Source organism: Balearica regulorum, chromosome 5 (assembly GCF_011004875.1).
Source record: "Balearica regulorum gibbericeps isolate bBalReg1 chromosome 5, bBalReg1.pri, whole genome shotgun sequence".
Lineage (NCBI taxonomy): Eukaryota > Metazoa > Chordata > Aves > Gruiformes > Gruidae > Balearica > Balearica regulorum.
The window spans coordinates 30,575,170-30,598,531 of NC_046188.1; the positions used below are offsets into that span (position 1 = coordinate 30,575,170).

General features: G+C 41.4%; 2 protein-coding genes across 7 annotated transcripts in view; one reads left to right on the top strand and one right to left on the bottom strand.

Moving 5' to 3' along the window:
- Positions 1 to 187: 187 nt before the first annotated feature.
- Positions 188 to 22,873, bottom strand: AP4S1 (adaptor related protein complex 4 subunit sigma 1). 4 transcript variants are annotated; one of them, XM_075754067.1, is made up of 7 exons: positions 22,741 to 22,873; positions 16,749 to 16,887; positions 15,206 to 15,404; positions 13,056 to 13,142; positions 12,010 to 12,078; positions 8,902 to 8,925; positions 188 to 454 (listed from the first exon to the last, which is right to left on the bottom strand). In XM_075754067.1, exons 3-7 carry the CDS (start codon positions 15,341 to 15,343, stop codon positions 326 to 328), a joined length of 447 nt encoding a protein of 148 aa, XP_075610182.1. In that variant the 5' UTR covers positions 15,344 to 15,404; positions 16,749 to 16,887; positions 22,741 to 22,873; the 3' UTR covers positions 188 to 325. The 4 variants fall into 4 exon arrangements, with proteins under 4 accessions (XP_075610182.1, XP_075610183.1, XP_075610181.1 ...); XM_075754068.1 differs by lacking the exon at positions 22,741 to 22,873 and adding an exon at positions 21,931 to 22,066 and having other exon boundaries at positions 8,914 to 8,925; XM_075754066.1 differs by lacking the exon at positions 22,741 to 22,873 and adding an exon at positions 21,931 to 22,066.
- STRN3 (striatin 3) overlaps positions 22,048 to 23,362 on the top strand; it is a 64,015-nt gene continuing 62,700 nt past the window's right edge. For all 3 annotated transcript variants that reach the window (XM_075754063.1, XM_075754064.1, XM_075754065.1), the window contains exon 1: positions 22,048 to 22,570. In XM_075754063.1, the coding sequence (XP_075610178.1) occupies positions 22,259 to 22,570 (312 nt within the window). In that variant the 5' untranslated portion in view covers positions 22,048 to 22,258. The remainder of the gene's footprint in view (positions 22,571 to 23,362) is intronic.

The following is a 23,362-nucleotide window of genomic DNA, read 5'->3' on the forward strand; positions in this document are numbered from 1 at the left end:
GTCTGGCACAAAGCTACGGAATTCAAAGTGATGCCCAGATGGTCATGTGTAAGTTCCCATTACTTTATCCTCAGTCAGATTTAAAAAATGTTGACTGTTCTTGAAAGGTTGCTGCTGCATCAGTAGAGCTGTCTCTGAAACAGAAGGTTCCACTTTAGGTTCAGCTGTATCTTCCGTTGGTACATAGGGTATAGGAGAAACAGGAAATATTTTCCCACTACTCTGAATATTGCATGAGTTGATCTTACAACATCTGAAAACTGCTGTTGGTACGCTCCTGATGGTTTCACCATCTGTAAAACGCTGTGGTCAGTTGTACACCTTGCTAGCTTTCTGCCACTTTGTCAAGCACAAACAGAGGGGCGAGAATTCTGTTCCTGTTTGTTTCCACGATGCAGCCGTTTAGCACCATTTCATCCAAAATGATGTGCACTCTGTCCAAATTGAACATGATCTAGAAATGTTTCAAGTTAAGTATATTTTGAACAACACGAAGATAATTCAGAGAAAATCTTAGGCACCTTAGTCTTTGATTAAAGTTTACCAAAACAGTTATTTCTTTATGAAAATTAACAGCCAGATAAATGAGAATAAATTGATCTAGGGCAACAGTTCAACTGATGCTTTTTTCCTGGCCACAGATAAGTCAAAAGTTTGTAGCAGAGAAGTTAAACCACCAACAGGATCCCATCTTGGAAGATTACCACATAGTAGTAAAAGAAAGGCCAACTTAAACTTAGATATAGGTGGTTAATTTTACCATGTATAGCTTGAATATAAAATGTTATCAAAGGATAGCCGCCTTGTATGTGAACATGCAGAAATTCTGCACTTCTTCTTAGCAAAGTAATTGTCAATCAGATTCTTAAAATTTGATTCTCAAATATAATTTTCCTTACCCTCAGTTACTGATACTATTTATTTGATCTGCTTGCAAATAGCTTCCTAAGGGAATATGCTGATATGTAAAGTTGAGGCACTGATTTAGTAATAAATCTCATAAAGGAGAGTAAAAGTAAATGGTTCATATGTAAAATACTTTCTAAAAGATATTTTCTAATGTTCACTTAAAGGAAAATAATCTGAAGCAATCTGAATTTGTACTGTTCTGATATATGAAATTTGTCCATAACCACATCTGGTTTTCCTTAATGTTATCTAACAGCATCTGTCAAAAAAAAAAAAAAAAAAAAAAAAAAGATGATGGGCCTGACTCCAGCATTAGGCAGTGGGCATTCTTCTGCATACATTAGTGTTTTAGGTATCCACTGAACTGCAAAGGGTTACTTAGTGAAAAAAGATTCTTACGTTGCCATTTATCACCATAACCTGAAACAGAAATAGGCACAGCAAAAACGCCTGCTGGGTACATCTGTGACGCCCAAATGACACGCTGTTCATAGCGAGGTGTGAATAACCGTTCAGCTGCCTTGCTCTCCACCTCCTGCTGGTCTTTAAATGTGTTCTTTCTGCTCAACACATCAGCTTTGCCTTAGTTTTACTCCTTCTAGTTCCTCCCTGTATATTGAGGATTGCTGCAGTGGAGCTAGCAAGATACTTTACGGTAACTTCTAAATGGATCACTTGACACTTTTTCTGCACTTTGATGAGTCTCTTGAGTGCCTTCTCTGCCCATTACGTTATTTTTGATGCCATGGTTTGAGCTCAGGAAGACAGCCTGGTTTTGCTGCAGTCCGTGTATTTCTGTTAGTGGACTTCCAGTTCTAATCAGTGGAGTTGGAAGAGCCAGGTTTTTGAGGGCATCAACGTTTTCCTCTGCTCAGCATGATAAAGCTTTGCTCTCTTTTTTTGAACGTGGCTCTGGCATTTAGGACTGCTCTGTCCCACGAATTGTAGTGAATCCAACCACAGCCGTCTGCCCTGCTGCTCTGCCAAAGGGCAGGAACAGTGGGAGTACTGAACTGTGACAACAGCTGCAGAGCCACGTATTTGTATGTACTTGTTCCTCCTAGGTGGCAAATGCAAGTGGTGGGGAGACCACTTAAACCACCAGAGCTGTAGTGATGCGAGCTCGTGAAAGTGAACAGTCTTGCGTCTGAATTCAAGAAATGGGTTTAAGTTAAGTAATGTTGACCATCCCCATGCCTAGTTTTTTAGCATCTGGCTTTGAGAAGGGAATTCCTTAATCTAAGTTAGGTGCCTTATTTTCTCTGCAATGAGCGGTGAAAGCCAGACCCATCAAACAATTCCCAGGTTCTAAAGAACCAGGGCTGAAGCCAGTACTTGGGAATGCAGAGAGGGATTTTTCTGCACTCCTTTCTCTCGGATTCAGAAGCCCAAGTCATTACTCGAGGTAATGATGGCTGGCTCGGTGTCTTTAAATGTTACTGCAGAAATGCTGCCTGCCTGAAACCTGTGCAGAAGGGAGGCTGGGCCTGTCCTCAGCCTGGGGAAGAATCCCAAGCCCACCTTCCTCTGTGGGCAAGCTTAGCTGAGCTGGTAGCAGCTGCACCTGCTGCCTTCTACTTCAGGTTGTCCTACTGTCTGTAAAAGTTCTTCAGTGGGATGGTCCAGCCTGGCCATGAGAGAAGCTTATGTTTTTGTCCCTGTCTTGGTGATTGCTTCTGCTGTGTATGTTGAAGTAAGAAGAAGGGCACAGAGTATCTCATATCAGCGTTGTATGTGACCACCCTTCTAAGACATGAAAAGTAGAAGCTTGACCTTGTTCAGGCTGAACTGTAGCATGAACCTGTGTGGCCAAGTTGATGAGAGTTCAGCTAGCAGGCAGCAGGCTGCCGCCTTCCTCTGCCATTTCAAATTGCCCTGAGTGCTCTGGGATGAGCTCAGAGCTGCCGCCGTATATTTGTGCAGAAGGGTAAGCAATTGGATCGCTGCTCCAGCAAATGCATTCTGCTTGACCAAGAGAACAGTGGCAGAATTCAGGCCTCCAAATAACTTTACTACTAGTTACTGTTATGTGAGGAAGAGAAACTATAGCTGTCAACAGGATCTTGGGTATGTCTGTGATTCATCACATAGCTTCTAATCTGCTGGCCTAAACTTAATCACCTAATTAAATTCTAAGTTGTATTTAAAATACCAGACTTCTTCCTGAGTCTGACCCTAGGCCTAAATTGTTTCTAAAAATCAGACTCGTGCCTTTCAATACTGAGGAGCAGTACTGTCCTTAAAACTTCAACAGTCTCAGTTTCTGTGGTTTGAGACAAAGGCAGATGTTTTACTTTTCTTGGCAGATTAAAGACTTGACACAAATTTCTTCCTATGGTATGCTTTTCAAGTAAATCAGTCTTTACACAAATATTTTAATCTGAGAAGTTAAGATTTCTTTATTCCAGTAATGTGACACTCTTTAGGAAGACAGCTCTTCTGGTGCTGCTTAGTTCACCCCTGGCACTGCTCTACACAGCGCAGGAGGCTCTGTTAACGAACTTCGATAACATTCCATTCAGGTTTCAACAAGTGATAAAGTCAACTCCTCCTGTCTTTTAAATTTTACACTCTACCACTGATTCACAGTTCCCACAGTGGAGCGAGAGCTCCCACCTCTCCAGGCCTTCCTCTTCCTTGGAGAGTCCCAGGGATCTGCAACCCAGAAGACTGGATCAACCAGGATCAGTGATGATGCAGCAGCTTGCCACTCCCACCTGATTTTTCTGCATGACCTTGTTTCAGAAAACATTTAAAACACACTTAGCACTGCTGCATTTCCTAAAGAGCTGATACCATGTCAAAGGAAGACTGAACCCACCCCATAAGTCTGTTGCAGCTGTTCTACTCAAACTCACTATGGTTAAATGAGACGTCAATTCCTCTGCAGGGCTATTCCAAAACTGGCCTACTCCATTCCAGAACATAGTGGTATGATTTCTGTCCATCTGTAACCTGTTAATCTCACACTTGTCACTCCAGAACCTGTGATTTCACCTGCAGTTTGAATGGTGATGATAATACCATTCTGGAAAAACCTTCTTGATTTTTGAAGGTCCCAAAGCATTCCTCACCCTCTACTCTCAACCTAACATCCCGGCTTCCTTTTTCGGTTCCCATCCCACCTCCCTTTACTGTGCTGTTCTTGGCAAACAGATTGCACAGGGAGCAACCTTGGCTTTATTCCCCTTCCTGTAAGTCTCGTGACTATCCTCTATGATTACATCTCGTCATACACACACTGCTTAGCCATTCACATCCGAGTGCCCTGCCCAGTGAGGGATGTGTATCTCTGATCCTCAGCAAGGCTCATCCTCACCACCTGTCACTTGTTTGGCAAGTGACCCCAAATTTCAGGGTTTAAAGCCCTGAAGTCATAGATCCACACCCAGCTGAAAAGCAGCACAGCAAACCAGTCTGAGCAACTGGCAACAGGAAAAAGGCACATTCCCTGTGTGCGCTGCCATGTGCTCCACCCAGAGCTGTCATTTAAGGTCCTGCTTCCAGTAACAATCCTGGCTGCCTGCAAAAGAGTACTAAGGGACTTTCACTAGACCCGTGCAGAGGGTAACAGGCATTTTTAAACAAGTGTGCAGAAGAAAACATGTATTTCTGTGCATTTGTAGATAAAAGTCTGTAATAACAGTTTTCAGGGCACCCAGACAGGAAATTCTCGTAAGTTTTTGGCCTAGGCAAAAGGTGAGCCCTTACCCTCTTTGGTTAGGGATTTCAGTCAGTGCTGTTGTGGCTGCGTACCTGGCAGGAGAGGTAAATGGCATCTACTACAACTGGTATTTAAATGCTACCTTGGCTTTTGGTAACTTTAGTAACTGCCCTTATTAAAGACATCCGTGGTACTTTCTATTCTCACAAAGGGTTTTTATGGCACTTACATACTAAGTGGAGGTAAATGTGACACAGTCCTGTGTGTCCTTCCCCAAAATGTTATATAGGCAGATAGTTAAGCAGGGGAGAAGGGAAGGAGGTGGGAAAGAAAGGAAAAAGGCACATGTAGAACTTGCATGTGATAACTAACTTCAGATAGAGACATTTTAAGATATCTCAGGCTTTTCCAGGCGAGTAATTAAGGGTGTGTACAGGCTTAAGAGATGATAAAGTGCAGCCAACACCTTGTGAGCAGGTAACACACCTGGGAGCACAAACAAAAGCTTTGTAGATTACAGCAGGGGCACTTATGGGGCAGATGGTTCACTACTGAATATACAGCATTACAAAACTGATTTCCATCCTGGCCCTTCATCTTCAACTAAAGATTAGTTGGGGGTTGGTTCTTTTTTAAATCGAGTCACACATTCTGACTTTATTTTTGCTAACGTTTACTTTAAGTAACTTAGTCTATCTAATGGTAGGTAAATTTTAGGCACTGAAACCCATTTAATGCTTTCTGAGCATGTCTTCCTCAAACGACTGTGCTAACATTAAAATAGGAGACAAATGAATGGTGCCTTCAAGTTCTGTGATATTCTAGGATATTTGCTCCTACATTGAGGTTAATTTTTGCCAAGGTTTGAAGGGGGCTGATCTACCTGATGTAAGTACATGTTCCCTGACATCACAGACCTAGAGAGAAACTTTCACCCTTAATGAATATCAATTTTAAGCTAATCTTTATAGGTTTCCATTTCATCCACTTATTTTTACAGTACAAACTTAAATGTATCCTTATAAATTCTCAGAATAAATTCATCATTCAATTTTCTTACCACTTAAATGCTCTGTAGTCTGAAAGTGTTATTCCATGGGGGACTGAAAAATACAGTTGATTCACAATGAAGTGTTCCCTGTATCAAAGCGTTTTATCTATCCTAGGAGTAGCAGCAGCTAGTTGCAATGGAATGTAATGGTTTTTTTGGATCAAGACAACATTCTTCAAATGCTTGGTCCTAGAGCACCCTGTCTTCCCCCTCCCCTCCCACAAGGGGAACGTAAGTATCTCTTTCTTCCCTAAGTTAATAATGTGTCTTCAAGTAAGCTTTGCTTCACCAGTTCAAGCAATGGAAAAGTCAACTTTTTGGAATTTTAGAAACTCTCATGCTTACCGGCATATCGTTCCCTACAAAACTGCTGTGGTAACTCTTACGTTTTTATAGTTTCTTTGTCATCATCACACCAAGAAAGCAGCTCCTATGCCATCCCAGCTGGAGTTTTAGAGCTACAGAAAATCCCACCCACTTATTTCATACACAGAAGTGAGGCTCACCTAGGGCTATTACCACATCAGGAAGCAACACCCCTAGGACAATTTCAATGCTTGTTCATTAAACTGGCCCAACAACACTCCTTACAGATATTTTAAAAACAAACCAAACAACTTCAGAAATGTTATGACATTCTGTCATAGGTACCCTTAAGTACGTGACTGACTCTCAGAATGAAAGTGGACATCATATAATGGCTAAATGCTTTACAATTCCCACATAAAAGCTTTGTAAAATACAAAGCATTTGGGTGTTGGGACCTAAATGAAAGCTGGAGTCCTGCGTTAGCAGGAGCTGCGCTGCCAGGAGTACTGGGGTAGTGCACTGTGGCTGGGGAAGTTTTAAGAATCTGTGCATTTCAATTGCGTGATCGTTTTAGCCTTTAGATGTAACTGTGTTTTGCTCTGTGCCTGAGTGAAGAGCTTTCACGTGTCATGATCTATTTTTCATGTATCTTTTGATTTCATGTAATTTCCTACTATTTTTTTCATGTTAGTAAACACCAGTTTCTATATAGAATAGCCACTATTACTTTTGAAATAAACTTCCTATGGATCTCTACACAAAAATAATAGCACAGAGACAGGAAATCATGACAGTCTCCTGCCAGATACTCCGTATACAAAGATTCTGTAAATACTATTTGGTGTTCACTGTTACAGCCCTTCAGACAGCACTTCCTCCAGCAGATATTTTGCATCCAAGCTAACTGTACTGAATATAAGAGCTGGCTTAAGACTAGTTGGCACAGGAAAGGGTTTAATCCCAGGTGGGAATGTTATTTTACATGCTATGAAAGGATTATTGCTTGCACTGCATTAACATCTAAGACACTTGTAGTCCAGATCTTATATTGTTCTTCTGGGCCTTCTATTCAAGCTGTTGTCAAAAATAAATACAATCCTGAACAGCCCACTTCTTCATCGTTACACCTCTGCTTTACATTTAATGCTGAGGGTATCTCACTTCATTTCAACTATTTTATGTATCCTCTCAACTTTTTCTTAAACGGCAGAATTATTTTTACATATATAGAAGTAAAATGTTTTATTTTAAAATTGTTCCTGAAATGTACAATGTAGAGCTTTTCTGATATTATTTCCAATATTATCAAGTAAGATAGTAATGCACACTCCTATTTTCCAAATATTTATATTCACACCCTCATGCAGATGAGACCCATATAGAAGACGAATTTCTACAGGAATCATTCAGACACTGTATTACACCAGTTGCAAAGGTTAGTGTTGGCATGTAATGCAACAACTTCTCTAAACAATGCGGACTAGCACCTGATGCAGCAGCTTGTTGGATACAGCAGCAGCCTTCTCAGCTATTAAGCAGGCTACTGGTGGTAACTTTAAGCGTATAACTACAGGACATTCCTCTCAGTATGAAAATGATGACCAGAGGCAGGCAGAATTTAGAATCATCAGTACTGCAAACAATCTAAGATAAAAAGAATCAGGTAACTGCACACTCAAAATACACCATATGGAAACAGAGGGACTATTTTTAAGTAAAATTACTGAATAAGTCAGGTTAGTCTCTAATCCAGTAAAGCTGATATACAAGTACACATAGTTCTAATAAAAGGTCTTATATTAATACCACAGTATTTTGTGAATTTCAGGAAGGAAATATGGACAGTATATACGCACATACATATACAGACATAAATATTTAAGTTCAGTAAATGAGACAGAGTTCCAGCATGTAGCAAGCATTAAAATATTTACAAAAGTGACATTAATTATTTCCTTTTGGGGTTTTTTTTTCAGTAAAGAAGAACAATTACAAGAAAAATTACAGAGTTTTTCCTCTGTTCTTCGTATGTACTAATTCTTAAATAAGGCAAGTAAACTAAATTACTGTACAGTGTTTGATTGCAGGGTGACAACTGTATTTCAGGTGTATAATTGAAACTCTTTGTACCAGTCGATCTGTGTTTAACCAACAACAAACTGGAGTAGAGTGAGCAGGCAGTGGGGTTAGAAGAACTGAGGAGAAAGACTGTTTGCACTACATTCTCCTGGTTTAATTTTCGTTGAATTCCGTATTGTATTATATTTACTTGCTATTTGTGTTTAATTGTTCAGGACTGTATTTTAGTATTTGTATTTGGGTTTAGTTCACTTTTTAAATTATATTTTAGTTAGTACCCTGCAAATCATACACATGAAAATATAGCTGTGTAAGGGGAGGGGCAGCAAAAGAAAAAGGTATCTGTGGCAATGCCTTGTTTCCTAAATTTCCTACTCCCAGGCATTTCTCTCTTTCCATTGATATAGAAAGTAAATCTCACTTAGACTTTCATGAAGCAAGATCAAAGCACAAACCTAATTTCACAGTGATGCTACTGCTGTTTGGCTCAAGACACAGCTGTATCATTCAGTTCTTATTACTGCAGTCATTTCAATATCTATTTTATTGTAAACTTAAAGCAAAAAGTAAAAGCCTGAAGTAATAATTAGTTAAGCCTTAAAGTAAGTTCCCCCATGAATATAACTTTTCACGTCTAGGCGTTAATGGTACTTAGTTCTCTCTAAGCAAGCTCTCTCTGTCTTACTTTAAATGGTACCAGGCTTATCTGAATGACTGAGGTGACCCTTAGGAACATCAGCCATGCTTCCAGAAAGGTGCCAAAATGGTGCTACTTACTGTAAGTGCAAAACTTGGAAACCTCTGCATTGTCTTGACTGTTTGACAGTCAGTGCTATGAAGACAGTAGGAACTGGAACATACACCAAAAAGACAATTGCATTTCTGATACTGAAAAGGATACATCTAATTCACTCTGCAAGGAAAGGAGATAGACAACCATTAGTTACAGTTTGATCTCTTATCTCATAGTCATTAAACATTACACATACCTTTAGAGGATAAAGAAAGTCTTCAAAATAATGATACAAAATTTTAGGGCGATTCAGATTTCTGGTCTGGACTGTACAATTACATACTCTTTTCTGCAAAGCTGCTTTGCCTTTGTGTTACCTGCCTCCATAATAAAAGCTAATGTTCTGAATTTTTTACTTAGAAAAACCCACTGAGGTCACCCACAAGTAACAATTTGAATATACACAGTGCCATCTGAATGAGTGGGTGGAAACCCAGCATCTCTAATCATGGCAACTCCAGCCCTATATTCTGTCTTCCTCCTCCTGCAAAAACAGGATGTTAATGCCAAGTTTACAATTTATGTAAAATCACAGTTAAAAATGTTGCTGCAGATCATTTCAACAGCAAAATCTAGACATTGTATATACCCATGGCTGTGGTAGCCATGGCTGGATATATTAGGAGAGGGGAGGCAACGCCAAGCTTTGGACCCAGCAACACAATTCTTCACATAGTCATCATTTCCCTTCTAGTCTTAGCTTGGATCTACCCCAAGTAGTTTTATTCATTTAACCAAAATATCTGAGCTAGAAGCCCTTGTGGTCTCTCTGCAGTCAACAGAAGAGATGGCATCTTCAACAGTTGACTCAGCACACTTGAGGCGTGACTCACTTTCTCCAGATACTCACCGGTCTCTACTGCCAGTAATGGGAGCTTAGGATGACCAAACTTCTAACTTAGGTGCCTCAGTTAAATGTCTAAATTTAGAAAAAATTAATCACAGCCTCAGCAGTTAAGATCTTGCACAGGTGGAGCAGAGCCTCCCCAGCCTCTGCTGAAAGAGGGAATATTTATCTGCTACCAAGGGAATTTAGTTTGCTAAGATGGTTTCCATTCACGGTTTAACCCTGGAGTTTTAGGCAGAGTTTTCACTGGTAAAATTGCTGCTACTTCCATGGTCCAAAGATGCTCTAAACTGGACTAGTTGTAGTCTACAGGTCTCTGCTGAGTAACTCTGCCATTCTTCAATTAGAAATTTTTTATGCACCACAAAAATTGTATTTTAAGAGCCTGATCAACTTAAGTTTCCATAGCATTAAAAAGTAGTTGAAAACATTGGAATATTTATTCTGAGCAGTATGCCGAGTTTTCCGTGAGTAACCGTATAAAAGTGAAGGGAACTCAGAATTACATCTCACAAGCAACTTTGAAAACTTTTCCCCTAATTTTGTTAATGTTTGTTCTGATATCTGAATTCAAGCTCTATAAACTCCATATGATAAAAATAGAGTATGTGAGAATGTTTAAAGCTCACAAGCCTAAAAATAATAGATGACAAAGTGTCCCTCTAGAGCAGGACAGATGTTCTTTCCTTTCCCAGAGTTCTGTCTCCGTTGTCATCATCATAATTTGGGATTCTGCTAAAATTCTGCAAATCCTGAACATTAATCCATAATAGTACAGACTTGTATTTTCTTGCTCTGTGGTTTCTGCCAGAAACCCCAGCTAGAATTATAGCCCTCTTCTTCTGTGCTCTGCCATTTATGGTGTTATATGCTATTAAAAATAGAACCATGGAATGGCATGAGATTTCTTTAACCACCCCCCTTTTCGGTTCCCCTATTTCAAACCTGAAATGCTATGGAAAATACAAAAAACTCTGGTATGATGAATTCAGCAAATTTCTAAGAACAATCAGTGGTTGGGTTATATACATGGTCAAGGAATTACATGTACTACATTCATAGATACAAGAACTACATCTATTTTTGCGCTGCCTCAAGTAAAGAAAATAAAACTTGAGAAGTGGTCGGCAACTATTAGCTCAATTAGATAACTAAGATGTGACTAAATTTTTATTGTGCATTCCTGCACTGCCAGGATCAAATTCCATTACTGGTTATCACCGCTTATGTTGGGACTGCAATCATAATTCTGAACTTAGTACAGTCAGAAAGTGACATACGTAGTTCCAGCAGTTTCAACAGGCTGGTGCAACATTAGTTGAGATAATAGCCTAAAACATATTCCAGGCATCTAAGTAGTAAAGGGTGCAGATAACTTTTTCAAGCATGTCCTTGAATTCCCAGAGGGAACTCTGCCACGTCTGCTGTGGTACTAGGACTGAGTACTCATCTCTTGTATGTATAATCACCAACGTAATAGCTCAAGTGCCTGCACTACAGAGGAAACTCTATCCAGTCCTCTTTTCTGAGAGGGATATACAACATGTTCCAGCATAGATAAACTGAAATTGTGCCAAAGTATGATTTCGGGCAAATTGGTTTATAACAAGATTATTACAAACCCAATATTAAATAGCACATGTTCTAACCAGGATTATAATGCTGCATTTTCAAACTTTGAAAAAAAAAAACAAAAAAAACACCCAACCAAAAAAATCTCCCACCAAAAGGAGCACTGCCATTTTAACTGGAGCCATGTCTGATGTTGAATCCTTAATGAAATGACTATCTGTATAATATGTGTTTTATCAGATATCTGCTGTTGCATGACAACAATATGGGGAGCACAAGTACAGACTGGTTTTTGAGGTTTCATTTGTTCCATCCCTCTGATCTTGTTCAGTAAGAGTGATGTCAGCTCCCTGCTTAATGCTTACACCATCTTTATCATGAATGAAGTTCATTTGGGGGGTGTAATGCAAAAAAAGAACTATAAAGAAAAACCTCTCTATTTCTGTAAAATGTATAAAATGCCAGTGGCTAATTTAAGAGTGGATGACCCAAAGAAACCCCTGAGTATAAGCATATAAAAGCAAATTTTCTAACAACTATTTCTGGTATTCCTTGTCTGATGATTTATAACCCACATATATTTCTCTGAAAAATCAACTAATTCTGCCTTTATTTCCTTTTTTTTTTTTTTTTTTACAGTGGTAATATTCATGGTTAAGTATTCAAAATTCTGAATGAATATGAAAAAAAAAAAATTCTCCTTTGATTTATTCCCTGAAATGACATAGTCACTAAAGCTTTGAAAGAGAAGAAATATTTCATAATAGATACAATGTCTCACTCACCACTCGGCTGAAGTATTTGTCCAAAACTTCCACAAAATTATGAATTAGTTCATATACTGCCATCTCATTCTGAAATTAAATTAAAAGGCAAGTGAATATTAAATGAATAGTTAGAAAATGTAATAGTATTCTCTGTGTTATTTCAGTTTGTAGTATATGAAAAGCAACTGGAAAATAAGACCTACAATGAAGCGCACAAGCTGAGGCCACCACAGTGAGATGAGGTGTGGTTACCCTGCAGAGGGAGGGAGAGCAGGGGAGCGCTCGGGGACAGAAGCTTCAGGCGAGCCACGCAGGCGAGCACTGCGCTACCCGATGCAGTTGTCTCCCCTCCGCTGCTGCCACCCCACTGCACCCTTTGGTCCACCATCGCCCAGGTTAGCTAGATAGATACAGCTGACTACCTGTGCTGAAGTCACAGAGGCCAGCTGCAGCACAGAGCCAGGCTATGCTGCAGTAGTATAGATGGGCCATTTTTTGGTCCGTGTAGCAAAGCCAAAAGGATTTGCGCCAAATTGCACGCTATTAGAAGCCTGACTTGAAGACACTGGTAGTCAGCAGCTACCTTCCACACCACCCAATTAAAGTCTCCAAGAGTAAGCTTTGAAATGATTTCTGAGAACTTGGAATCAATGTAAACACTAAAGCTTTACAGCCTGAATAGATGAAGTAACAGTACTTGTCAATTTTCACCCAGATACTTCCCCCCCCCACCACCTTTTTTTAAAATACAATACAGTGGCATCATTCTTGCTGACAGTATGGAAATTTTTTATTTGGCCAAGGAGGTTAAAAACAGTGAGCAGCTGGAAAGTCACCGCAGATCAGCTGATCTGGCTGTAATGCTAACAATTGTTGAGAAACCTCACCCTATATAAATTTGTTTAATCAAACATAAATTTAGAAAGCAGAATCAGTATAAGGCTCATGAAGACTACCTCATGGTAACAGTTCAGTCTACTGCTATAGAATGAAGTCAAACATACATTTTCTTTTATAAGTCTTTTTATTTCACTCTCATTTCAAGAGCGTACATAATTTCTTACCTCTGTCTCGTTGATTCCAACGACTACGAAAAGGGCTGCATACTGTCGGTATACCAGCTTAAAGTCCTTATATTCAATGAAAGAGCACTAGGCAGAAGCAAAATGAGTCAAACACAGTAGCTGCCATTTAAGCATATGACAGTATTAAGCACAGAGTGCTCAAAGAGCCTATGCTTTCATGTTGGTAAGGCCCACAAAGAACAATGGATTTCCCAAGATACGCTAAAGAATTTTGACTTGAAAGAAATTTAGTGGGATAACTGTTAGACAAAACTTTTCATCTACTGGCAGAAAACTTGCTATCGCTTTTTAAATTAGAAAAATTGAAACATACAGAACTGAAGTAATTTGTTCAGGTTTATAAGACAGTCAGTACTTCCCCTAAATTTTCAACTGGAAGCACTTCCAAAAGAGATGCCCTCAAGTTCATTTTCATATTTAAAAAATTATTTATATTTTAATATAAAAATGAAGAGTATTAGACTTCCAGACCTGAGGAGGGGGGAATTCACATCCTTCCCGGTAAGACAAGAGCCAGCAGATGGTGCTGTTAGACACTGCTTTACAAAATGCCTCCCTCGTTTTTAAAGTATCATTTTGCTCAGTCCTTGTAATGGCAGAAAACCGTTAGTTCTTTTGGTGAAGTTTCTGTTTGGAGATGCTCTTGCAAGCAGTATGGAGGAGGTTAATTTCTTTAGTCACTGTCAATTCTGTAAACTGAGGTACTTTATAGAAATTGTTATTTTTTCTGAGGTTTTTCCAGCATGAAATATGTGAGGACCACTCTTCAAGGACACACGTAATTAATGAAAAATAAAGCAGCTGGCTTCAGAACACAAACAAAAAAAACCCCCACACAGCCCAAGTCACAGATTTCTCCTTCAATGCAAATTAATGTTTGCTAAGTACCAAATTTGCTAAGTTTGGTACTTTTCTTAAAGAACCAAGGGGTCAATTAAGTGAGTCATGAAAATCTCAACTTTCATCTAAGAAAACTTCCAACTTCCAACTTTTCTGACTGTGGTGGATTGACCTTGGCTGGACTCCAGGTGCCTACCAAGCCACTCTATCACTCCCCTCCTTGGCAGGGCAGGGAGGGGAGAAAAATAAGATGGAAAAAAACCCCTTGTGGGTCAAGATAAAGGCAGTTTAATAAAACAGAAGCAAAAGGCTGTGCATGGAAGCAAAGGAAAAAAAAACAAAAGATTTATCCTGTACTTCCCATCAGCAGGCAATGTCTGGCCACTTCCTGGGAAGCAGGGCTTCAGTATGCGTACCGGTTGAGCCGGAAGACAAATGTCGTAAATAACAAATGCCCCCCCCCTCCTCCCCCTATTCTCTCAGCTTTTTATTGCTGAGACATCATACAGTATGGAATATCCCTTTGGTCAGTTGGGGTCAGCTGTCCTGGCTGTGTCCCCTCTCAAGATCTGCCCACCCCCAGCCTATTGATGATGAGGGAATGTTGGCCAGAGGCTCTCAGTGCTCTGCCAGCACGGCTCAGCAGGAGCCAAAACCCTGGTGTGTTACCAGCACCTTGCTCACTACCGGTACACAGTACAGCACTGTGGGGGATGCTGTGGGGAAAAATAACTCCATCTCAGCCAGACCAAATACACTGACTTTCTTGCAGAAAGTGTGATCACTTTTTTTAAATCCAAATGCCTAATACAGAGGCCTAAAAATTTGTGTTTCAAAAAACACCTGTGTTTTAGGTAGTAATTTCATGATTTGGAATTCTTTCTCATAAGTTGTTTTGTTTAAACTTGGAGCTGTCAGTACTATCCCTACCACCTTCTGGCAAAGCATGAGTAGTATCTCTCTCTCGATCTCTACCAAACAAGCAATTAACAGGATAAAAGAAATTCTTCCTGGACTTCTGACCGTCTTCAAATAAACAGGAGGAATCTTCATGACAGCAATACACAAAATTCCAAAATCTCTGTAAGCCTCAGAAAATCATATTTATTCAAGGCAGAATAACACTTCAACTGACTGAACCCATAATCTAGAAACGCAATCTTTTACTTCATGAGTACAAATGAAATAATGACCTGCAATAGAAACTGATGTGCCTTCAGAATTATTGACATGAAAGATGTGAGATGTTGATAAAATAAAATGGCTAGGGGAAAAACTACAAAACTTACCTGATCCTTTGAACGGGAGAGACAGTTTTTGATTACTTCAGCTTCCAAGATTGTCCGTTTATTAATGTCTACATGCTCATAATACCTAGAGAGCCTCGTTTGACCTTGTTTGTTTACCATAAGAAAAAATTTTATCATTTTTGTTGTTGATCTCAGCAGTAGATTTGAATACAGGGTGCAGGAATCAAGAAGAGTATTTCTGTGAGGAGAAAAAAAAAAAGAAAAGAGTATATGCAGGAGTTATAAAAGACTTCCTAAAAGCTAGCCAGTCCAGATCCACATATATTTAAGACTGAGTTTATTGCCAAAACATAGAATATAGGAAAAATATCTCTAATCTTTTGCACGCATCCCATGAGTAAAACTCCATTTTTCCCCACACAAATAATCACAAACTGTCTAATAAATAATCACTTTCACATTATTCTCCCGTCTAATTTCCCACACTGACACAAAAGGTGAATTCTGCACTTAATGAAAACTAAGTGTGGGGTTTTGATAGCTAAGGAGAAATTTGTTCATGTTAATTACTCAAAACAGCTTAATCTCAATCTAAGTAAATATTAATCCACACAATGCCACTGAAATATAGTTGTAGAATATAAATATGCTACATGTAATGTACAATGAAAAAAAGCTATTAGAGCACAGCATATATCAGAATCTGCTTGCTAAACAACTGAATTCATGTTTTGAAAAGTATGCAAAAAAAAAAAAAGGTAAGCTGCAGATATAATTTTTTGAAACAGAAGTTCTGGGTTATTTTCTTTAATGCGAGAAAACAGTCACTGTAATGTTTTCCATCTGACTCTCTATTTGGATCACAGATTTATTGGCCCAAATGCTCTTGAGGTTTATGCACTGGAAATACAGCAACTACCGCAAAAGCTATTTCTTTATTCCAGTTCTGAAGAGTTGCTCTTTGCCTGGTACAAACATTCCCTCCTAAGGTCTCTCAGCTCCTGTGAGAAAGTCCGAGCTGAAAAAAACATCGGAATCCACAGTGTAGCTCTTTGTGTAAAACCAGTGTATCTTAATGCAGAAAAGCAAAAGGGGAAAAAAACTCAACAACCAACATAGGTCTCTAAGGCAGCAACCTCACAGACATTTAAACGTATGCTGATTTTTTATAACAAGGCAAGCTGCATAGGTGCTGCCTCGTATTATTAGCAACTTGAATAAACTGGCTATATACCATTGATGGGTGATAATATCTAAATCTTTCATGACAGTAATACAAAAAATCCCAATATATTGTGCTGACTTCTGATTCATATTGGTCACCTAAATATGTTTTGCAAGAAAAGCCTCCTCTATTATCATCACTTGGATCTCAAGAAAGAGATCCCGTTTTCCTCAGTGTACTGTGGTTTACTCCATATACAAAGAAGTTTAGATTTCTATACCAAATGTCTCTTCACTAATTAGACTTGATACCGAGAATTCATTTCTTAACTGACACCTCCAGGGAATAGGAGTCCGGAATCAATCCTCAGGACAAGAGAATCTGTTTGGAATCGTGACAGTCTCAGAGCTTTCTCACCTCCACCAGGCTCAGTGAAGTCTCTTCACGTCCAGAACAGCAGCGCACTTTTGTTGATTCGCTCTGACTGAAGATTCATGGATGCTGGTCAGTGCTGCTGCAGTGGTGCACGCAGCTCGTTCCCTTGCACCTCAGGCTTCTGAGGCATAAAGAAAGGTAAAACAGTGAGAAGACATTTTTTGATACAAACCTTCCAAGAAGCAAGGGTACAAATGAACGACTCCTTCCAGCTCAGAATGAGGCACTCTAGTAAGGGCCAACCTCATACGCAGAAGAAACCTGAAGCTTTAAAGCTACTTAACAACTAAGAAATGCTGCCCATTGTTTTAATGAAAAAAATAGCAAGCTCAGACACAGACCAAAAGCTATGCACGTTGTTCCTACCAACTGCAAAACATGTCTGTCCAAGCTAGACAGATAATGACAGCCACACAGACAGCTTTTTTCTTCCTAGTTTTAAGCTTCATCTTTGTGTTTGGTACTGCTGAAACATGAATAGTCCTCTGCTTTGAACAAGTTGTTTCCAAGCTATTTTAATAATTTAGGCATAAATAATACTGAGGAGTGTAAATCCTGTTCTCAGAAATGAGCAAGTTGCACAAATCCATCCCAGAAGAGTAAAAAACTGAGGCTTAACATGTCTGCAGATGCTCAAGTGGGACCTGTGAACGGGAGGACAGTAAAACTACCCCAGGAGCACTGACAGAGCTGTTGTACTTTGAGTTACTGTTAAGCAATATAAACCAGAAAAAAATATATGAAGAATTAATACGTATGGATCCTATTGCAGGATTGGCCCCTAATCCTAATTATTCCTTTATTAAGCTAATCTTTCTACATGGTTAATCCCTTTCTGATGTTATGACTATTGTATCTGTGTGTATTCGTATGAATGGCCTGGATTGTTTTACGTATGAAAATACTTTAGACCAGATTATTTTTTTTAAATCCTCACAAAGGCTCTTACCCAGAATAGATATAAAAAAATGAATCACGTCGTAACAGAGATAGAACCATAGTACTCAAATGTGTTATCTGTAATTTATGAGACAATAATTATTCACAGTATTAGAACTAGTATTGCTAATCATTTCTGTATTTTCCTACCAGCCCCAAAGATAGCTTCCAAAATTTTAGCCAGAAATTTTGGTCATGTAAATGGCAGCACAAACGCACAGATTTGTGCAGAAACACAGGAATAAATTTACATGTACAAATAATTTTTAAAAAATTTACAAAAAGCATGCAAGCATAGCTGTGGAATCTGACTTTCAGAATAACACCAGTTATAATAAATATCTTAAGAGGTTTTTAATTCCTTTTAAAATAATTCTGAGAAATATCACTTGTAGAAATAAAAACATTTGCTTGCACAATTTAGGTAAAAAAAGGAAATGACTGAGTTTTGTTTCTAACGAAGTTTATTTCTTCTCCTTTCATCTTGGCTTTCAGATACAGACAACATGTTAAAATTAGTTTTGCATATATAAGATGTAAAGAAATCTGTGAAGTATAATAAACAAAAAGCATATCTGTGCATGCTGATGGGTGGAGAAACTCCCATTCCTTCATCAAGTTCTATGTGTTTGAGGAACTACCTTTTATGATCAATAATCAGTACTCTACTAATGAAGATAGCTCCACTTCTGATACAACTCTTACGTGCTTTTCTGTGCATTCTCACGCACATGCCTGCGTGTAATCATGCACATACACAGAAATCATGATGCTTTTATGCATACAAAATCAAATTGTTCAAGGGAATTGGTGAGAAGATGCAAGCCCTTCATATCTCTGCCATTATTTTGTTCATTTTAGTAATGACAAGACATTACTATCTGAAGGCTGCTTGTCAGAAATGAATAGGCTGTCTCATTCCAGGTCACTGGACAACTATTCGCATCACAAATGGGCTTAGGAATGGAAGACTGGAAGGGACTATCCAGATCTTGATGGACTGTCAAGTCCAGCTCTCCCTATCACAGTCAACTACGCATTAGAATTTTTGTCCAGAATAGCCTATGGTTTATGCTTCATGCATACCCAATCTACAAAACACCTACAAAACTCTATGACAGAATGAAGACTCCCTAGAAACAAAAAACCTCAGAAGGTATGACTTGAGGAAGATGCAAAAAGTCTTGAACTTGCAAACTTTCCTTCAAAAGAAATTACCTCCCAGAGTGACTAAGTAGCACTCATTTCCTTTACAAAATATTTCTGCTGTAAGGGTAATTTGGCATGCACACAAAAGACATAAACTTTAACTACTGTGATTTAAATATGTGCTGCTACACTGTGTTAGATCTCACCCTCATTAAAGTATCTCTCGTAGATAAACATCTATGAGAGAAAACTAGTATCACGATTTGCTTGTGTGACTCACACTGGTAGACTGATGGAGTATGTAGTTGTTGATGACTTACAATACGATGGCTTTAACTCCTTCTAAACCAGCACATATGCAGCAGACTATGGACCCAGGCTCATGAAAAGAGATGCTTCTTGATTTTAGTGCCCCCAAGCAGGCTCACGCCCCCCCACCCCCCCGCCTGTACAGGTAACTCCAGTCTTGTATTTCAAGACAAACTAAAACCTGCCTGGTTTGCTTCAAAATGCTGAAACAGAAACCACGATGGTTCAGGAACTGCTACCAGGACATGTCAGCTCTGTAGGCTGCATAACCACATAGAGACACCTCAAAATAAGTTGTCCCTGTTTATGAGTCACACCCCTAAATGCTGTCTTTTGAGATACTGGTTGAGTCCTCTTAGAGAGGCAAAGCCTGCAATACCTGTTCTGCGGATAAAAAGGTCTTAAGTCTCCAGCATGGCCAACCCAGCTGATTCTACGTGCAGTAATATAAAACATATTTTAAACAAAATTTTAATTATTCCTCCAGTAGACACAAGCACTCAACATTAATTTATTTTGTCAAAGATTTCACCAATATTTATACATACTCTGACATGTAAATTATAGAAAAAAAACCAAAACCTGAGTTTGAGACTTCTGGCCGTACAGTTATCATTCAAATCAGATGCATCTCACACTAAACCCACTCTAGTCAATGTCCACAGATCTAGACTTTTTTTTTTTATTGTGCTATAGCAAAGTTTTGAAACACTCTATGGCTCTCAGCTACAATGTAAATAAGAGATCAAATAGCAAACAAGAAATGCATGACTACATTTTTACACAACAGCTTCACCAAGAATTAAAAATAAATGTTAGATGGAGCTATAAGCCAATAATTTCCTGCACCATCCAACTCTAAACAAATTGGTTTTCTGGATGCAGAGGTCTGATTAGACTTTATGTGTGTACTAAATGTAGAACAAAATTGGTTAAACTGGAATTAAAGTATTAATGAAAAGAAAAAAATTACTAAATGGTAGAGGCACAAGCAGGTGACAGCAGCAGAACAAATATTTTTGAGGTATATATTAGGCTATTGAGCCTCCTTGTTATGAATTTATTGCACAGAAGTATGTAGCAAATGAAGACCACTCACATAATTGATACCCTTGCTCTTCCTATTTTTGTTTGGACCATGGACAAGGGTTTAGTAAAAATAACATTCAGTATTAATAATATTTTTTGTATTCTAAATCTTATTAATGCACACATTATAATTTATCCAAAGAAGAAACAACTATGTATATGTGGCTTTAAAATAAAATACTGTGTTCAATTTCAGGATCAGGGATTTTAAAAATGCAGCCTTATTAATCTAGGGAAGTCAGGGAGGAAGGAAAGAGTAAAAAAGTTTTCCTTTGCTGATGAGCTGTCAAAATGCTGGCTGAATATAGTAATGGAACTAAATTGCAGTAACTCTCATATACTCAGGAATGAGGAATGTCCCGTAAGATCGGAACTAAACAAAAGGCTAAACTGGTTATGAGGTAAGTCTGAATTTTTAGTAATGATTTGATACTGTCAGTAGACAATGAAAAAAATTAGCTGAGGTAGAAAGGAGTTGGATTTCGATTGGCTAATCTCTGTATGGAATCAGGAAGACTGTAGGATGAAATTTTGGTAGGAAATGATTTAATGGAAAAGAAAGGAAGGACTGGATAAACTAACTGAAATATCAATACACACCTGAGGAGAGATTAGTAGAGAAAGGGAACACCAGTACCAAGACATGCAGTACTTATTTTTTCAATAATTAAGAAGATTCCAGCTCTATAAAGAATAAGCCCTGTTTAGGAAACTATCTAATTTATTTTTTTTTCTGAATGAGTACAACATATAAATATTTTGAAGAGAGGCAAAACCAAACTCCTACCTTACTTACAATGGGTGACCTACAGATAATTTCAAATAGGATGTGATGAGAATTTGTAAATATTGCATTTCAGAGCAGTATTTTACAACTGAGGTAATTTCACCATATTCAAACTGCAGCATCAAACGCAGCATTGCTATCACTGATAAAACTGAGCCAGACGAAATAAAACAGCAATTTATTGCAAAACCTTCCTCACGTGGAAAAAGACTTTTGAATAGCAAACACTGCCCTTTCCCCTCTCATCGAGGGAGGGGAATACACTGCACACACCCCTTACCACGAAGACCACCATTCATTTAAAAAAGGATTAGCCAATTTCTAGAGACATACCATAAATTTAAGAAATCTATTCTAAAGTCACCTCCTCGCGGGACAAATTCAGTGCACCATTAAACTGCGCTGAGCTCTAGAGACTTCAGCGTTTTAACCCCCGATTTGCTGCTTGCACGCCGGTTTAGGAGCAGACCCAGGCCCACCCGGCGGCATTCCCGCGGACTCTTCCGAGGGCGTTTGACACTCCCGAGGCACGGAGCTGCCGCGGCGCCGGCGAACCCAACCTCCGCCGCCTCAGCGTAATGCCACCGCTTCCGCTTTTCACTTCAGGGCGGACAGAAACCACCCGGTCGTGCTCCCCCGCGGAGGCCGGGCCTGGCGCCACCAGTCCCGACACCGACCCACCCGGGGCTGGGCCGCGGGCGGGGCGGGCGCCTCCCCCCTCCTCACGCCAGCGGCGAGTTACCCTGGGGCGGGCGGGGACAGCCCGACAGAGACGGAGGCAGACAGCGACAAGGCGGCTGCCTCACGGCTGTCCCCTGCGCGGTGCGCCGCCACCTCAGCCTCCCAGAGGGGAATCCCGGCCTCGGCGCGCTCCCCGGCCCCGGCGTTCACCTCCCCTCCTGCGCATGCGCGCTCCGCCGCTTTGCCCGGCCGCGAGGAGGAAGCCGGAGGGAGAGGGGACAGATTTCCCAGCGTGCCCCGCGCCGCTCCCCCTCCCCGCCCGGCCGCGGGTGGGTGGGCCGACGGCTCGGCGGCTGTAATGGCGGCTGGCGGCGGCTCCGCGCTGCTCTGACACCCGGATACTGCTCGGCGCAGTCCCCCCCCTCCCCGCGCCCGGCCCGCCCCCCTCCTCCCCGCCCCAGCCAGCTCCGCTCACCCCCTCCCTGGCCCCTGCTCCAGGCCCTCGCCGCGGGACGAGGAGGAGGGCTCCCCGCAGACAATGGACGAGCACCCCGGAGCCGGAGGAGGCGGTGGGATGGCGGCCGCCCCGAGACCGCAGCAGCCGCCGCCACAGGCGGGTGGGAACATGAACCTGCAGTCGGGTGGGGGCTGCGTGGGGGCCGGCGGAGGAGGAGGAGGGCAACAGCCCCAGGGCCCCGCGGCCCCGGCTGGTCAGGAGGCGGCGGGCCCCGCCGAGCTGTCCCGGCCCCAGCACTACACCATCCCGGGGATCCTGCACTACATCCAGCATGAGTGGGCTCGCTTCGAGATGGAGAGGGCGCACTGGGAGGTGGAGCGGGCCGAGCTGCAGGTACGGGGGGCTGAGGGCAGGCTCCGTGCGGAGCGAGGCGCGGGCTGGGACCGGTTTGGTGGGCTCTGGGGACCGGGCCGCGCTCGGGGTGCGGGAGCACAGCTGTTCGGGCGAGCGAAGCCCCTCGGGCCCCTGAGGTCGAGCCGGTCGCTGTGTCTCGGAGACGGTACCTGGGCGAGGTCCGGCGGGCGAAGCGGCGTCGCCGGCCGGCGGAGGCGCAGCCCCTCACGGCCTGAGCTGGGCTCCTTTCCCTGGGGCAGCCATTTTGGTTTTTAGCATGGCGCCCGCCTGGGCTCCTGGCTCAGTAGGCAGCCCCTGCTCCGCAGGCCTCTCACCCGGGCTCGAGTTGCGGGGCCCGGAGGGCGGCTGGGGAAGGGCGGGCGGGCGCTGCCGCGGCGCGGGGCTGCTGACCCTCCTCCCCGCCCGCCCGCGGCAGGGCGAGCTGCGCCTTGACAGCTGCGATCATCTCCCTCGGCACAATGACTCCGGGGCTCCCCGGGCCGGCGGCCTCCTCAGCCCTGGGTGCGGGTTAAGGGGAGCAAGAGCCTCCGGGCCTGGGAGGGCTGGCGCCTCCCCGAAGCTCAGCGAGCGGTTGCTTTGGGAGGAGAAGAGGGGGTTGCGAAGAGGCAGGAGGCCTCCCGAGCAGGGAGAGGATGAGGAAAGACTGTCCAGGTAAATCTCAAGTAAAGGACTTGGCCAGGCACTCGTTTGAGACACGTTGAGCCTGTGCTCACTTCTGTCTCGTTTTGTTGGAGATTACGTGTGGGAGAAACAACCGCTGAAAAATAGTTA